The sequence below is a fragment of the Rhinoderma darwinii genome, chromosome 5, assembly GCF_050947455.1.
Source record: "Rhinoderma darwinii isolate aRhiDar2 chromosome 5, aRhiDar2.hap1, whole genome shotgun sequence".
NCBI classification, from domain to species: domain Eukaryota; kingdom Metazoa; phylum Chordata; class Amphibia; order Anura; family Rhinodermatidae; genus Rhinoderma; species Rhinoderma darwinii.
The window spans coordinates 89,709,947-89,728,822 of NC_134691.1; the positions used below are offsets into that span (position 1 = coordinate 89,709,947).

An 18,876-nucleotide genomic window follows, 5' to 3' on the forward strand; every position below is an offset into this window, starting at 1 on the left:
GGAGGCTGGGTGGAGTAGTTTGACAATGAGCTTACTACAACTTCAAAATTGCTAACATCCTTGAGATCAGGATGTGAAAAAAAGGTTGAAAAAGAGCAAAAGGGCAGAATAGAGCTAGGAACAATTGAGTAAATATAACACTTTCTTTATTTTGCTTGTATAACGTATTACACTATGAATCTTATTAAAATGCCTGTTTAAAACAAAATAAATTATTTTATCAGTATCATCAAAAACAGTTAAGGAAAAAATCTTGGTGGTCTGTAACACCCCTGTGCTGAAACGTATTTTACAACTACTGTCTCAGGAGGACTATTATGCAATAATTTGCTATTGATTTTACAGCTCTAGAATAATAAGCGCATACTCCCGTCATATTCGGCTACAGATCTGACTTTGTGGTTGACCAAAGAGACAACATACGTGTTGGATTAAAGTCATCATTGTCATTTTTGTCTCATTTGTGACAAGTGCCCTAGCTGTATAGATGTGTATTGACAGGATTTGACTTACATATCGTGCAGAGTGATGGGTCATGAGAAGGATAGAAGACATCTCACTGCTAACATTACACTTTATATATAGATATTTAAAAGAACATCTGTATAATTTTACCTTGGTTAATCTTTTACGATGATTTCATTTAATTTAAAAATGCTATTCTGCACTTAACCTAGGTAAAACGACACAGATTATATTGCTTAGCAACCTGTTTTTACTTTGTAATGCCTTCAGTATAAAGCAACAATAGCTTGAGCCAAGTGAAAATAGATAATTGCAGAGGAAGACATCTATTTCTTCACAAAACAAGAAACATCTTTAGAAATCACAGCACACAACATACTATAGATTGACTTAGAAAAGAATGGGCTTTTCAGTGTTGAGTGTTATGACAGCTGGCCCTCCGTCCACCTACTAACCATTATGCAAAGGGCTATACTTTGAACATTGAAAGCAAAATGCAAAGTGTCTGTTATGATTCATGTTTGCCACAATACTGTTTAAAATGTTATGTAAGTTACATTACCAGCACTAGACCTCTATTTACTGAACTTTACTGCCAAAAGCAATTCAGTACTGGATTTCCAAGTAAAGCTTTACTCCACCAACATCATTTTCCAGACAAAATAAAATCTACTCGTAACTTTGCAAACACTTTGCTTTATATATATTTCTCTGGATTGAGTTATGTCATGTCTTAGTCTTCATCCACAGCTGAAGCTTTATATATATATATATATATATATATATATATATATACATATATATATATATATATATATATATATATATATAAAATATATCTTCACAGTAGTTCTATTCTGTTGCAAGGTGCCTAAAGGAGTTGTCTCATGAAGACCACCCCTGTCTGCATGCCCTGCTAGCGCATATGGACATCATAAGGAGGAGTCCCCCACTTTGAATCCCTTCTAGAAGCTCAAGTAGGCCCCACCTATCAATGCATTACATAGCTGGATCTTTATAATACTACATTTCCTCTGCAGTGGACACAAATATAGTCACGTTACAAAATCAGTAGAAGATGAATAATTTCAGAAGTTTTTCCACCTTTTAATGTCACCTATAATCTGTACAATTGTATTGAAAAAAAACCTAAAAGCTTTTAGGATTGAAAAATAGAAATAAAGAACAAAAATAATGTGGTTGCATAAATATGCACACCAGGGGCATAACTAGGAAAGACTGGGCCCCATAGCAAACTTTTGACTGGGGCCCCCCCTCCCCTGGGTGTCACACAACCCCCTCTTGTAGATAGTGCCTTTTTTACAGCCCCCCCTGTAGATAACGCCATACAGCCCCCCTGTAGATAACGCCATACAGCCCCCCTATAGATAACTCCATATAGCCCCCCTGTAGATAACGGCATACAGCCCCCCTGTAGATAACGCCATACAGCCCCTGTAGATAACGCCATACAGCCCCCTGTAGATAACGCAGTACAGCCCCCCTGTAGATAACGCCATACAGCCCCCCTGTAGATAAAGACATACAGCCCCCCTGTAGATAACGCCATACAGCCCCCCTGTAGATAACGGCATACAGCCCCCCTGTAGATAACGCCATACAGCCTCCCCTGTAGATAACGCCATACAGCCCCTGTAGATAACGCCATACAGCCCCCTGTAGATAACGGCATACAGCCCCCCTGTAGATAACGCCATACAGCCCCCCCTGTAGATAATGCCATACAGCCCCTGTAGATAACGCCATACAGCCCCCTGTAAATAACGCAGTACAGCCCCCCTGTAGATAACGCCATACAGCCCCCCTGTAGATAAAGACATACAGCCCCCCTGTAGATAACGCCATACAGCCCCCCCTGTAGGTAACGCCATACAGCCTCCCTGTAGATAACGCCATACAGCCCCCCTGTAGATAACGCCATACAGCCCCCCTGTAGGTAACGCCATACAGCCCCCTGTAGATAACGCCATACAGCCCCCACTGTAGAGAACGCCATACAGCCCCCCTTGTAGAGAACGCCATACAGACCCCCTGTAGATAACGCCATACTGCCCCCCTTGTAGAGAATGCCATACAGACCCCCTGTAGATAACGCCATACAGCCCCCCCTGTAGATATCTACAGAGGGAGCTGTATGGCGTTATCTACAAAGGGGGCTGTATGGCGTTATCTACAGAAGGGGCTGTATGGAGTTCTCTACAGGGGGGCAGTATGGCGTTATCTACAGGGGGGCTGTATGGTGTTATCTACAGGGGGGGTGTATGGCGTTATCTACAGGGGGCTGTTTGGCGTTATCTACAGGGGGGCTGTATGGCTTTATCTACAGGGGGGCTGTATGGCGTTACCTACAGGGGGGCTGTATGGCGTTATCTACAGGGGGGCTATATGTCTTTATCTACAGGGGGCTGTATGGCGTTCTCTACAGGGGGGGCTGTATGGCGTTATCTACGGGGGGTCTGTATGGCGTTATCTACAAAGGGGGCTGTATGTCTTTATCTACAGGGGGCTGTATGGCGTTATCTACAGGGGGGCTTATAGCATTACCTACAGGGGCGGCTGTATAGCGTTACCTACAGGGGGGATGTATAGCGTTACCTACAGTGGGGACTCTGTATGGCGTTCTCTACAGTGGGGGCTGTATGGCGTTATCTACAGAGGGGGCTGTATGGTGCTAACGCCATACAGCCCCCTGTAGGTAACGCTATACAGCCCCCCGTAGGTAACGCTATATAGCCCCCCTGTAGGTAACGCTATACAGCCCCCCTGTAGGTAATGCCATGCAGCCCCAGCCCCCAAAAACATCCAACCTACAGTGTGTCCTACAAAAGACATGTATCCCCTATCCACAGGACAGGGGATACATGTGTGATCGCTGGCAGCGATAGGGAGAACGGGGGACCGAAAGTCCCCCGAAGTTCTCCATGACTAACCTCTGACTTCCGGCGTCTGCGCAGCTCAATAAAAATGAAAGGAGCGCTGGTCATACATGCGCACAAGCGCGACCGGCGCTCCATTCATTTCTACGGAGCTGCCGACACAGATCCCTGAAGTCTGAGGTGTGTGATGGAGAACTTCAGGGGACTTTCGGTCCCCCGTTCTCCTTATCACTGCCAGCGATCACACATGTATCCCCTATCCTGTGGATAGGGGATACATGTCTTTTGTTTAATGGCAGAGCGGGGAGATACCTCCCTGCTCTGTCGTAGTGTTCAGTGGCGTCGCGCTGTAGCAGCCATAGCGGCAACTAGCGGAGCCTCCGGCCATGGTGGGGGCCCGTGCCTGCGGGCGACACGGGCCCCTTCATGCCGCGGGCCCCATAGCAGCCGCTACGACTGCTACGGCGTTAGTTACGCCACTGATGCCCACCCTTACACTAATACTTTGTTGAATTATCCTTTGACTTTATGACAGAATTCAGTCTTTTTAGGTAGAAGTCTATCAGCATGGCACATCTTGACTTGGCAATTGTTGCCCACTCTTACTTGCAAAAGCGCTCCAAATCTGTCAGACTGCGAGGGCATCTCCTGTGTACAGCCCTCTTCAGGTTACCCCTCAGATTTTCAATGGGATTCAGATCTGAACTCCGGCTGGGCCATTCCAAAACTTAGATCTTTTTCTGGTCAAGCCATTCTTTTGTTTAATTTGGAGGTATGCTTTGGGTCGTTGTTGTGCTGAAAGGAGAAATTCCTCTTCATCTTTTTAGCAGAGGCCTGCAGGTTTTGTGCCAATATGGACTGATATTTGGAACTGTTCATAATTACCCCACCTTGACTTAAGCCCCAGTTCCAGCTGTAGAAAAATAGCCCCAAAGCAAAATGCTACCTCCACCATGCTTCACTGTGTGGATGGTGTCCTTTTGGTGATGTGCAGTTTTGGCATTGCACCAAACATACCTTTTGGAATTATGGCCAAAAAGTTCAACCTTGGTCTCATATGACCATAACACATTTTTCCCACATGCTTTTGGTAGACTTGATGTAGGTCTTTGCAAAACATAGCCAGGCGTGGGTGTTTTTCTTTGTTAGATAAGGCTTCCGTCTTGCGACCCTACCCCACAGCCCAGACATGTGAAGAATACGGGAGCTTGTTGTCACATGCACTACACAACCAGTACCTGCCAGAAAGTCCTGCATCTGTAGACGTCTTTTTAGCCTCCCGGACAAATTCTCGTCTTGTCTTTTCATCAAGTTTTGAGGAATGTCCAGTTCTTGGTAATGTCACTGTTGTGCCAAATGTAATCCACTTCTTGATCACCGTCTTCATTGTATTCCATGGTATATTTAATGCCTTGGAATTTCTTTGGTACCTTTCTCCTGACTGATGCCTTTCAACAATCAGATCCCTTTGATGTGTTGTGAGCTCTTTACGGACCATGGCTTTTGCGGTCACATGCAACAAAGAAAACGTCAGGAAAATCCAAATAGAACAGCTGAATTTTATATGGGGTTACTCAGAATCATTTTAAATAATGGCAGTGTACTGACTACTATTTAACATGAGTTTAAATGTGATTGGCTAATTCTGAACACAACCAAATCCTCAATTATAACGAGGGTGTTCACACTTATGTAACCACATTATTGTAGTTTTGTTATTTTTATTTTTCCCCTGTAAATGACTTCAGTTTGTTTTTCAATGGAATTGTACAGATTATGGGACACGTTAAGGGTGGAAAAAGTTCTGAAATTATTCATGTTGTACTGATTTATTTACATGACAAAAACCTGGTATTTTGACAGGGTTGTGTAGACTTTTTATGTCCACTGTATATGTATATGTATATATATATATATATATATATATATATATATATATATATATATATATACACTCCTCAATATTGAAATTGCAACACCAAGAGGGGCAATGTGTAAGGTTATGCAGATCGTGGAAGTAGCAGGTGTTGCTAAGATCTGCTAAATGATAACATTTTCAAGCACCTAGCTCCAATCTGTGGCATGTGGGAGGGGCATAAAAGCCAGATTGAAAGCAAAGTTTTTTTAGCCACATGAAACGTCAAAAATCATATCAAATAGTGCGGGATAATTGTGCATTGCCTCCTGTTCGTTGACGTTCCAGTTATCGCCACTTGTCACAATCTGGGAGGGACAGAATCCTTGAACTAGGAAACCTTGGTTTATTAAAGCAGCACTCCACAAGTCTGGGCTTTATGGCAGAGTGGTCAGAAATAAGCCTCTCCTCAGTATGAGTCACATGAAAGCCCACCTGGAGAACTCTCAGACTGTGAGAAACAAGATTCTGTGTTCTGATGAAACCACACATTTTTACCTCAATTCTAAGCATCATGCCTGGAGGAAACCAGGCACTGTTTATCACCTGCCCAATACCATTCTTACAGTGAAGCATGCTGGTGGCAGCATCATGCTGTGGGGGTGTTTTTCAGTGGCTGGGACAGGGAGACTGGTCAGGGTTGAGGGAAAGGTGAATGGAGCAAAGTACAGAGATTTTCTTAATGAGTGCTGGACCTAGACTGGGCCGAAGCTTCACCTTAAAACAAGACGTTGACCAATGGAACACGTCCAAGACAACACAGGAGTGGTTTAGGGACAACTCTGTGAATGTCCTTGAGTGGCCCAGCCAGAGCTCTGACTTGAACCCAATCGAATATATCTGGAGAGACATGAAAATGTCTGTTCACCGACGGTGCCCATCCAATCTGACAGGCCTTGATATATATACACACACTACCGGTCAAAGGTTTTAGAAAACCTAAATTTTTCCAGTTTTTATTGATATTTACACAGTTTAATGTCTCAAATGTACTTTGAAATGAAAGAATAGAAGAAATAAACAAGTTAAGATGAATAAAAAGAATGTATTAACTTTGCTTCAATAAATTAAATCTAGATTTTTGACTCTTCAAAGTAGCCACCTATAGCTGATATAACAGTTTTCCACAATCGAGGCGTTCTTTCTACCATTGCAATCAGATATTGTTCGGGAATTTATTCCCAACATTGTTGCAGAATTCCCCACAAATGTGCTGCACCTGTAGGTTGCTTTGCTTTCACCCTTCTGTCCAGTTCATCCCAAACAAGCTCATAGGGTTTTGAGTCTGGAGACTGTGCAGGCCTTTCCCTTCTTTGAAGCCTACTGGCTTCTTCTTTTTTTCTTCGGTAGTTCTGACATAACCTAAGCATGTTTTGGATCATTGTCTTGCTGTAATATGAACCCCTGACCAAGTAGGCGTACACCAGAGGATATTGCATGGCGCATCATCAAAATGCTGTGGTAGCCCTTTTTGTCCAGTGTGCCCGTAAGTTGCCAATGTAACGTCCGTGGTCGCTGACCACAAACTCCTTACATCCAGTCGACGCAGTTCTCTCCAGAGATGACTGAACATATGCCCGTCCTGTTCAACAGTGACCACCAGGGTGTGCTCGCGAGCTCAGACCAGACTTAAGAGGCCAAAGCGCACACAGGTGGGAGATTGAGCTGATTGCTCCCAGAGCACCCTGGGCTATAAGAAGGGCCCAGACCCTTCCTCCCATGCCTGAGCGTCGTTGTCGTACCCAAAGTTTGTCTATGCAAATGGTCTCCTAGTGTCTTCCAGTTCCCAGTGTTTCCCGTACCTGTATCCTGTATCCCGTGCTATCCTGGTCAAGTGCCATGCTGAGCTGTAGTCGTGCTGTGCTGCATACCATGCCTGTCCTGCTACACCACGCCTGACGTCTGCCTGCTGCCTAGTCCCAGCCGAGCCTGCCTTGCTACTGTTCGAGCTGCCACAAGTACCCTATACGAACTATAGACTGTTACCTGCGCCCTGTTGGCCAGCTGCCATACTTGCCAAGGCGGTACGGCCCAGTGGGTTCACGAACCCAACGTGACGCCAACTTTAGATCCAGTAAAAGAGCCCCAGACCATCACGCTTCCTCCTTTGTGTTTAACAGTTGGTGTCACTCACTGAGGAAGCATCAATTCACGTACTCAACGAGGTACAAAAACCCTGCATGATGTACCAAAGATGTAAGATGAATCGTCCATAAGACCTTCTTCCACTCTTCAGTAGACCACTGGAGGTGATGCTTGGCTTAGGTAAGTCTTTTTTTTTTATTTTGCAATCTTATCAGTGGCTTTCTTACTGATACTTGACCTGTCAAACCTGCAGATAGAAGTCTTCTCTTCACAGTTGAGATGGAAACTTGTTTCTTTCTTGCTGCATTCAGCTGGGATTGAAGATTTTTTTCTGTGATACGCAAGCTGTTGACTCTCAAAAACTTGTCATGTGATTTTGTAAAGGCCGTTGGTCTGCCAGACCGGTTCCTGTCAGAATTTCCACTAGTTTCCAGGTGCCTTTTGATGGTATGTACTGTCTACCACATTGGCTTTCTTTGAAATCTCTCTGTAGGACAGACCTACACTTCTAAGGGTTATAATTGTCTGTCTTTCTTCTTTTGTTAATTGCCTTTTCCTTCCATTGTGATAGCAATGTGCTCTGTCCTGAAGAGGAAAACTGTCCAAATCCTGCCCTACATGGTGTTGTAATGCAGTCTGTTCCAACACTAGTTACATAGAATCAAAGAGTTTTAAAGTAATCTCCAAAAGTTCAGACATCTGTAGGGATATAATGATATATATATATATATATATATTTATACATATATATATATATATATATATATATATATATATATATATATATATATATATATATATATATGTATGTATAGATATGTATAGAAAAACTATAGAACAAAGTAACGGCACTGGACTTCAGAGTAGATGAAACAGGGTGGATTTATTCACCTCAAGTGAGCGACGTTTCAGTTTGTTAAAGAAACTTTCTCAAGCTACTAAATGCTACACAAGTATGGTTAGGCAGTACATACAATAATTGTTCAAAGCCTAATTAATATACAATATGTAAAAAACAGTTGTATAAACACAAATTCCACAAATTCCATCACATATCAAAGGACCAATATTTAAAGTGCACTGTTTGTATAATAGATACATATACCCATCTCATAATAAAAGTGAACATATCTCTTAAAAGTGGTACATAATGAATTAATAAGCAACTAGGGCTAAATCAGAGCAGGGCAGAGGCCAATCAAATTCAATACATAAATATAATTCCTATAAAAAGAAAAATGTGTACAATACCAGAACCACATGCATCCTGGGTTCAGCGTCTGCGCGTCTCTACTGCGCATGTTCAAAATGGCACCCAACTTCGGTCAAATGGAACACAGATGTCAAGGACATCGCTGTTGCGCATGCGCACACACGGAACTTGCGTCCCAGCAGTTGTGTGCATGCGTGGACTACGGAACTGATGTAAGTATAATATTTTAAATAGACAAAGAGATTTTTTAGAAAAAAATGGGAATGGAACTCAGATGGACCACGTCCACTAATGCAACATATAGATGCTATAGGAGGACATGGAATATAAGAGCTAGCACATAGATGACCTTAGTCATAATTTAAACCACATGAATGCCTAATAATCTCATCGATTTAATCAATGATACAGATAAATTCACTGGCAAATCGAAATTTAAATGCAAAGAGACTTACACATTAGCTGGGTGAACTCTCATCACCACTTGTGATGTCATGATACACCCATACTCATACCCTCAATAAGCAGATGTACTGCGAGTACTATCAGTAGGTATAATAGATTTTGATTGGAAAAAGGAAGAATTTACATTCAGCATGCATGTGGGGAATGATTTATATTAAAACGAAAATTCTGTTGTGCAATCCATGACCATTTTATAACATATTTCAGTATTATAGAAAAAAGTTAAAGAATCAATAAATATCCATTATTAAAATAAATCTTTACGACCTAGAAAAGACGTGCCTTTGCTACCCTCCAACAGCCATCAAAATTGCTTCACAGAAAAAATGTGTATCTAAAAGAATACAAAAAAGACAAGGTTAATATACAGTATTCAAAAGCGAAAAATACCATAAAAATGAAGTAATAGATAAGAAAAAGTGTATAAAGACCAAGGTCCAAATCAGACTCAAAGTCACATATATACATGTACTAACTATACCATCAAGGAAGTCTAACCACAGCACCCCCATTGACCACGGCAAGTTGCCCCCCACTGCTCTAAATATGTGGACCATAAGGATATTCCACATTCAACTCCTTGGGAGACATAGTCTCCAACCTGTATATCCATTCTAACTCCTTCCTTTTAAGGGCCAGCTCTCTATCGCCGCCACGTCTCATTGGGGGTACTGAATCAATGATTCTAAACTTTAGTTGTGACACCCCATGTCTATTCTCCAGAAAATGTCTTGATACTGGTAGATCCTGTCTTTTTGTATTTATATTAGAGCTGTGATTTCTCATCCTGAGTTGATCAGAGTCAAGAGGGTAGTGAGCCAAGAGGACAAGCTATCCTCACGGCTTGATGAAATGTGCTCAAAATTTTTTGATAGGTGTTATCCCAAAAATATCCTTGAGATAAATAAAGGAAAAGTACCGATGTTGGATATAAATGTCCTATTACGTGGGAATGTAACCAAGAAAGGGAAGACACGTGTACCCTTCGTCTCTAACTTCTCCGTGATTAGTTCACAAATTAGTAACATTTTGAGGAGGGATTGGAGTGTATTGTGCAGGGTTTTCCCTAAAATTGTTGAATTCCAAGACAAACCTATGATGGCCCATAGAAGGGGTAAAACAATCAAAGATTATATAGTCAAGGCTGATATTGGGTCTAAACGCAATGGACAGACCTTTCTGGCTCCTCCTAAACAGGGTTGCTATCCATGCCTTGGGTGTAATATTTGTAGTAACATGATCAAAGGTAGCACCTTTAACCATCCACAAACTGTCAGATCAATGAATATTAAAGGTTTTTTCACATGTCAAACATCTTTTGCCATTTACCTGTTGAGCTGCCCTTGTGGTCTTTACTATGTTGGTGAGACCACAACGGAAGTGACTTTCAGGATGAGAAATCACAGATCTAATATAAATACAAAAAGACGGGGTCTACCAGTATCAAGACATTTTCTGGAGAATAGACATGGGGTGTCACAACTAAAGTTTAGAGTCATTGATTCAGTACCCCCAATGAGACGTGGCGGCGATAGAGAGCTGGCCCTTAAAAGGAAGGAGTTAGAATGGATATACAGTTTGGAGACTATGTCTCCCACGGGGTTGAATGTGGAATATCCTTATGGTCCACATATTTAAAGCAGGGGGGGGGGGAACTAGCCATGGTCAATGGGGGTGCTGTGGTTAGACTTCCTTGATGGTATAGTTAGTACATGTATATATGTGACTTTGAGTCTGATTTGGACCTTGGTCTTTATACACTTTTTCTTATCTATTACTTCATTTTTATGGTATTTTTCGCTTTTAAATACTGTATATTAACTTTGTCTTTTTTGTATTCTTTTAGATACACATTTTTTCTGTGAAGCAATTTTGATGGCTGTTGGAGGGTAGCAAAGGCCCAACTTTTCTAGGTCGTAAAGATTTATTTTAATAATGCATATTTATTGATTCTTTAACTTTTTTCTATAATACTGAAATATGATATAAAATGGTTATGAATTGCACAACATAATTTTTGTTTTCATCTAAATCATTCCCCACATGCATGCTGAATGTAAATTCTTCTTTTTTTTCCTATCAAAATCTATTATGCCTACTGATAGTACTCGCAGTACGTCTGCTTCTTGAGGGTTTGAGTATGGGTGTATCATGACATCACAAGTGGAGATGAGAGTACACCCAGCTAATGTGTAAGTCCCTGCATTTAAATTTAGATTTGCTTGTGAATTTATCTGTATCATTGATTGAATCGATGAGATTATTAGGCATGCATGTGGTTTAAATTATGGTTAAGGTCATCTATGTGCTAGCTCTTTATTCCATGTCTTCCTATAGCATCTATCTGATGCATTAGTGGACATGGTCCATCTGAGCTCCATTTCCATTTTTTTCTAAAAAATCTCTTTGTCTATTTAAAATATTATACTTACATCAGTTCCGTAGTCCACGCATGCGCACAACTGATGGAACGCAAGTTCTGTGTGTGCGCATGCGTAACAATGATTTCCTTGACATCTGCGTTCCATTTGACCGAACTTCCGGTTTGGGCGCCATTTTTGAACATGCGCAGTAGAGACGCGCGGATGCTGAACCCAGGATCAATGTGGGACTGGTATTGTACAAATTTCTCTTTTTGTAGGAATTATATTTATGCATTGAATTTGATTGGCCTCTGCCCTGCTCCGATTTAGCCCTAATTGCTTATTAATTGACTATGTACCACTTTTAAGAGATATGTTAACTTTTATTATGAGATGGGTATATGTATCTAATATACAAACAGTTAAATTCAAAAGCGGTTGCCTGCCGGCAAAAAGAAGCCCTGTTATCCAACTATTATGTAAAAATAAAAATAAAAAAGTCTTTATTAGATTTGCAAAAGGACAGACTACATAAAGTTTAAAAGTTAACGTCCATTTCTGACAACTGTCAGCATAGTGCCAGACGTAGAAGCTCTGTCTTAGAAAGCGTTAAGTGCCACAACCACAGAGCGCCACATTCAGTAGGTTTATAGTTAAATTCTAGAGTGTCAATAGGACAATGATTAAAATGAAGGTAGAAGCCCCCCCCCCCCCGACATGTTTCGCTACGATGTAGCGTCTTCAGGGGTATCGGGGCCAATGACAGCGAGCGGCGGAGTCGGCCTAATTATATATTCACTGCAAATCTCTACACATGTGTTTACAATCAGTCTATGACCTATCAGGAGAGGAGTGGAGGACCAAGCCACCAATGAGTATCACTCAGGCGCACACGCGCAGTGTAGCAATTAAAGGTAATACAGAAATCCCTATATACAGCACTATAGCATTGCCGTGATACAAAAAAGTTTCTAGATCGGTGCACAGGCGCACTAAGGAGAAACAGGGTGATAGAAAAATAATAACCAAGGTGATCACGGCAATATCACAGCGCTATCTATAGCAATTATTTACATCATGTCCAACTATCCCACTGCACCTGAGTGTAAAAACTCGGTTGTCTATCTATTACCTTGGTTATTATTTTTCTATCACCCTGTTTCTCCTTAGTGTGCCTGTGCACCGATCTAGAAACTTTTTTGTATCACGGCAACGCTATAGTTCTGTATATAGGGATTTCTATATTACCTTTATTTGCTACACTGCGCGTGTGCGCCTGAGTGATACTCATTGGTGGCTTTGCTGAGCCAGTGATTTGTGGTGCCGTCCGTCTATCAACGGAGGAGGAGGCTTGGTCCTCCACTCCTCTCCTGATAGGTTATAGACTGATTGTAAACACATGTGTAGAGATTTGCAGTGAATATATAATTAGGCCGACTCCGCCGCTCGCTGTCATTGGCCCCGATACCCCTGAAGACGCTACATCGTAGCAAAACATGTCGGGGGGGCTTCTACCTTCATTTTAATCATTGTCCTATTGACACTCTAGAATTTAACTATCAACCTACTGAATGTGGCGCTCTGTGGTTGTGGCACTTAACCCTTTCTAAGACAGAGCTTCTACGTCTGGCACTATGCTGGCAGTTGTCAGAAATGGACGTTAACTTTTAAACTTTATGTAGTCTGTCCTTTTGCAAATCTAATAAAGACTTTTTTATTTTTACATAATAGTTGGAAAACAGGGCTTCTTTTTGCCGGCAGGCAACCGCTTTTGAATTTAACTGTTTAACGCCCACCAACTATTGAGGTCTTTTTCTTTGTATCTATTAATATACAAACAGTGCACTTTAAATATTGGTCCTTTGATATGTGATGGAATTTATGTTTATACTACTGTTTTTTACATATTGTAGATAAATTAGGCTTTTAACAATTATTGTATGTACTGCCTATTTATACTTGACACTGTGTGCAGCATTTAGTAGCTTGAGAAAGGTTCTGTGACGAACTGAAACATCGCTCACTTGAGGTGAATAAATCCACCCTGTTTCATCTACTCTGAAGTCCTGGTGCCGTTACTCTGTTCTATGGTTTTTCTACATTCAAGTTGGGGAACTGATTCATCCTCTAGTAACGAGCACATGGCCTAATATATAAGAGTAGGTAAAAATTGTCGGGAGAAATCCGTTAACACCCCAATAATATACATAAGATTTTACAGATCAAACGGCAGTGAATAAGCAGTCCAACGTGTAGTCAGGACGAACACACTCTCCCAGTCTATATGCATTGGACAATCCACGATCCAGTGTGGGTGCAGATGGTTCTTCTTACACCTGTAGTTCCACATAAGCGCTACCGGTCTTCCGGCGTCCATTCTCCTGGCAAGATAAGAGCCTATATCTCTAGCATATAAAAAGAGAAATATAGTGCAACACCCTTCAACACTGTTCACTCCACGCTAGTTTTAGTCCATGCTCACAAAACAAAACAAGATGCTTAAAGGGAATGTGTCGCTAGAAAATAATATTTTTTTTTTAGTTAAACAATTAGTGTATGGGTGATTAAACATTGTTCTCATTTTTTTAATTTTTTCACGAGTCAGGAAATATTATAAATTAGAATCTAATTTATAATATTTCCTGACTTGTGAAAAAATGTAAAAAATTAGAACAATGTCTAATCAGCGCTGGTCACTAGATGGAGCAATTCCCAAAATTGCAGCATTGCATGTGGTAAAGCAACCACATTGCTTTATGCTGCAAAATTTGAGAAAACTCACTCGCTCTAGTGTGCTCTCAGAATCCCCCCTCCTTTATCCTAGCTAGTGCCGGGAGAAACGAGGGGATTGAACGGTCAAACCTCCTACACTGTGTGTCGCCATTTTTTGAGCTAACACACAGTGTAGTAGGTTAACATACAGTAGTAAACACACAGTAAAACATGTACATACACAGACCTAACTTACCTGCTCCTGCCACCGCCACTCCCTCCGGTCCGTCCGCTCCGTCTGCTTCCTCCACTCCAAGTGCACAAGTCCGGAAGCCACGACGGAAGTAGTAATCTTACTGTCCGGCCGCGACTTCCGGTCCACAAGAAAATGGCGCCGGACGTCGCACAGTTCAATTTGGACTGTGTGGGAGCGGCGCATGCGCCGTTCCCACACAGACGGCGTACAGCATAGTGGATGGAACGGGCCCCGTTCGCATTCACTATGGGACTGTAGCTGCCGTATTCCATGTCTGTATGTGTCGTTAATCGACGCATACAGAGATGGAAAAAAAAATGGCAGCCCCCATGGACAAGAAAAAGTGAAAAAATAAAAAAAAGTAAAACACAAACACACAAATAAATATATTTTTTTTTTAATAAAACACTAAAAGCAAATTGATCTAAAAAAATTTTTTTTCGTGACACTGGTCCTTTAAAGGACAGGCGTCGCGAAAAAATTTTTTTTATATCAATTTGCTTTTAGTGTGTGTTTAAAATAAATTTTATTTATTTGTGTGTTTGTGTTTTACTTTTTTATTTTTTCTAACTTTTACTTCACTATGGGGTCTGCCATTTTTTTTAAATCTCTGTATGTGTCGATTAATGACACATACAGAGATGGAATACAGCACATACATCCCCATACAGAATGCGAATGGGAGCCGTTCCATTCACTATGGTGTACGCCGTCTGTGTGAGAACGGCATATGCACCACTCCCACACAGTCCAAAAGGAAGGTCTTCGGCCGAGCGACATCCGGTGCCATTTTCTTGTGGACCGGAAGCCATGGCCGGACAGTAAGATGACTACTTCCGGTCGCGGCTTCCGGACATGTGTTCAGAAGCAAGGACTAGGAACGGACGGAGTGGAGGGAGAGGCGGCAGCGGCGGCAGGAACAGGTAAGTTATGTTTGTGTATCTTCGTGTTTTACTGTGTGATTACCACTGTATGTAAGCCTACTACACTGTGCATTCGCTCAAAAAATGGCGGCACACAGTGTAGGAGGTTTGAACATTCAACCCCCTCCTTTCTCCTGGCACTAGCCAGGATAAAGAAGGGGGATTAATTGAGCACACTAGAGCGAGTGTGTCTTCTCCAATTTTGCAGCATAAAGCAATGAGGTTGCTTTACCACATGCCAATGCTGCAATTTTGGAAATTGCTCCCTCTAGTGACCAGCACATGGAAATATTATAAATTAGAATCTAATTTATAATATTTCCTGACTTGTGAAAAAATGTAAAAAATTAGAACAATGTCTAATCATGTATATACTAACTGTTTAACTGAAAAAAAATTAAAAAAAATTCTAGCGGCACATTCCCTTTAAACACATCACAAAATTGATAAAAGGCATAAACGGCATGCCAAACACTCTCGCCAAGAGTGTTTGGCGTGCCGTTTATGCCTTTTATTTTATGCACTATATTTCTCTTTTTCCATTCTAGAGATATAGGTTCTTATCCTGCCAGGAGAATCGACGTCGGAAGACTGGTAGCGGTTCTGTGGAACTACAGGAGTAAGAACAACCATATGCACCCACACTGGACCGTGGCTTGTCCATTGCATACAGACTGGCAGAAAGTATTCTTACTGACTACACGTTGGACTGCTCATTCAGTGCCGTTTGAGTGGTAAAATGTTATGTGTATTTATACCTGTAGGAATAGCTTGCATCCAATCCAAACCATAACTTGCTTTCTGTGCTGATTATTGTTGCATTTGAGGTTAAAAATTCTTATTATTTTTATGCTTTTAACTTACCTTTGAACCTTTGAACCATTTCATTCTATTTGCTGTACCAGAACTGTGTTAATGTAAAAATAACTGGAAAAATTGAGGTGTTATAAAACGTTTGACCGGTAGTGTATATATATATATATATATATATATATATATATATATATATATATATATATATACTGCTACACTTATTATTGGAGTAATAAGGGAATGTTTGGAATTTGTTTTGTTGTGTCATTCATTCACATAAATTTCAGTAGTTACCTTAATAAGCTAGTGGCGTTAAAATTTACCTACTACGTTTGGAAGAGGGTTTAGTGCCTCTCTTAAAAGTGTGCTACCCTGAAACGCATATGAATATAACTGCACTGAAGTAAACACATGAGCAGTTAGTTGTGAACACATTACGTACCTGCTGATTTACTGGAAAGTTCCTGTTAATTTTTTTTATCTGTAAAAACAAAAAATATTAATTGAGTAATGTGCAATAAACATCCAATATATATATATATATATATACACGAAGAAGGATGTACATATCATCGATGTATCTAAAGGGCCAATCCCCTTTCCACATAAACAAGTACCAGAATGGGGCTCCATTTAGAGTTTTGATATTAAAGCCACACTACCCTGTGATTGCATATACCGCAATACTTGGATACTGAGCAAAAAAATATACACAAGAAACAAAACATTTTCCAAACCTGTTAACTAAAACGGCACAATTCTCCTTAGAATTTTACCCATTGGCACCAAACTCTTTACATTTAGGGTGCTGGAAGTGTGCTGTTAAGGATGAGTGCTATAAATGTACGGTATAGTGTTGACGCGGGCAAAGCTTCTGTGCCTGCACCATTACCCATGGGAAGACAGCTCCAGCCACAACTGTCAAAATGGGAAATATCTTAAATCTCATCCGTTTAACCCCTTAGATGAATCTGAGAGATCATAACAAAGGGCAGTCTCATTGCTTACACCAGTCACGTGAATTCGGGGGCAAACGGTTAAATATGGCAGACAAAAGCCTAAGAAGAAGCAACATAACTGTCATATGCAGTTGCCATTTAAGCTGCGCTATAGGCATGGCCTAATAGGTGCCTGTCAGATTTTTACTGACAGGCAATAATGCATTGGAATAAAAAGGTATGCCAATGCATTATTTGTTAGAATATAAATTCATAAGTAAATGTCCCCTAGTGGAACAAAAAAAAGTTTAAAGAAGTTGTTGAATATAACACAAATTAAGTAAAGGATAAACATGTTTTTTCTATAAAAATAGCATTTATTGAATAAGCATGATCAAACATATAAAAAGGTATACATATTTGGTATTTCCGTAACCATAACGACCCTCAGAATAAAGTTAACACATTATTTATACTGCAGCACAATAAATTTGAAAGAATTGCTTCTATTTTGCGTTATCCCCAATTTTTTTTTTTAAAGTTAAATACTAAGATATATGTACCCTAAAACGGTACGACTGGTCCTGCTAAAAACAAGCCCTCATGTATGTATGTGTAATGTCCGTGGCTGCCAGCTCCAATCCCCTCCTGACAGCCGCAGCCACGAGTCGGCAAGCGCTAGCCCCAGCCTCCTCAGATGGATCCCGCAGGGCGTGCGCGCGTTCATGCCCGCTCTTAAAGGGGCAGTGCGCGTACCGGACTTTTGTTGAACTTTGACCCGTGAGTACCCTGGACTATAAGAGGGGTCCAGCCCCCTGCTTCTATGCCTGAGCATTGTTGATGTTTCCTAGTTTGTCTATGTGATGGCCTCCTAGTGTGTTCCTGTTTCCTGTTTCCTGTTCCTGTACCTGTTCCAGTTCCTTTCATTCCACACCATCCTGGTCGAGCACTGTGCTGTGCCAAAGTCGTGTTGTATTCCACGTCTGACCTGCTTCACCTCGCCTGACGTCTACCTGCTGCCTAGTCCAAGCCGAGCCTGCCCTGCTGCTGTCTGAGCTGCCACAGGTACCTATATGAACTATAGACATTCACCTGTGCCCTGTTGGCCAGCTGCCTTACCGCCAAGGCGGTACGGCCCAGTGGGTCCACAGACCCTTCGTGACAGTGTGTAATGTCAGATTGCAGTGAGGCAAAAGTAAAAAAAACTCCCTGCATGCTCAAGGCCAAAATTAACTGTGTCCTTAAGGGATTACCTAAGCTTACTATTCAAACTGATTAATGCGGGGAAAAAAAACAACTATAAACAACATAATGAAAATTTATTTTTTCTCATTAGCATTTGAAACATGATTATACTTGAAGTACTGTTGTTATAGATACTTTTACTGGACATGAGCAGGTGGAGTTTGCTGCTGATTTTGCTTACTATCCTTTGCTACGCATAGCTAAGTATCAGTAGAGGGCCCATTAGTTTCCACGCCAGTTAAAGAGGACCTGTTTGGTCTCCTGACATGCATGTCTTAGTATAAAGTACATCTGAATGTCCATAATATAACAATTCTGCAACATTTTTTTCTTAAAACTCTGCATTAGGCCCTTCTTCTGTTATTCCTTCTGGAAATTTATAAATAAACTAACAACTGGGTTTTCCCATTCCCGTTGTAAATATGGTGTGCCCTTACACACTTTGCCAGCGCTGATTAGACAGTGTCAGAGTGTGTAGAAACATGTCCCAGGAATGGCACCACAAAGACTTCTAAGAAAAGATGCTCCAAAATTGTAATTTAATGGAGAATGCAATTACTTACTAAAACAGAAATGTTAGCTGAAC

At 41.1% G+C, this 18,876-nt stretch overlaps 1 protein-coding gene across 3 annotated transcripts in view; it reads right to left on the minus strand.

Annotated features, from left to right (window-relative positions):
* Window positions 1-18,876, minus strand: part of SNTG1 (syntrophin gamma 1) — a 505,846-nt gene that overhangs the window by 18,352 nt on the left and 468,618 nt on the right. For all 3 annotated transcript variants that reach the window (XM_075826260.1, XM_075826258.1, XM_075826259.1), the window contains one exon: window positions 16,550-16,588. In XM_075826260.1, coding sequence (XP_075682375.1) covers window positions 16,550-16,588 — 39 coding nt within the window. The remainder of the gene's footprint in view (window positions 1-16,549; window positions 16,589-18,876) is intronic.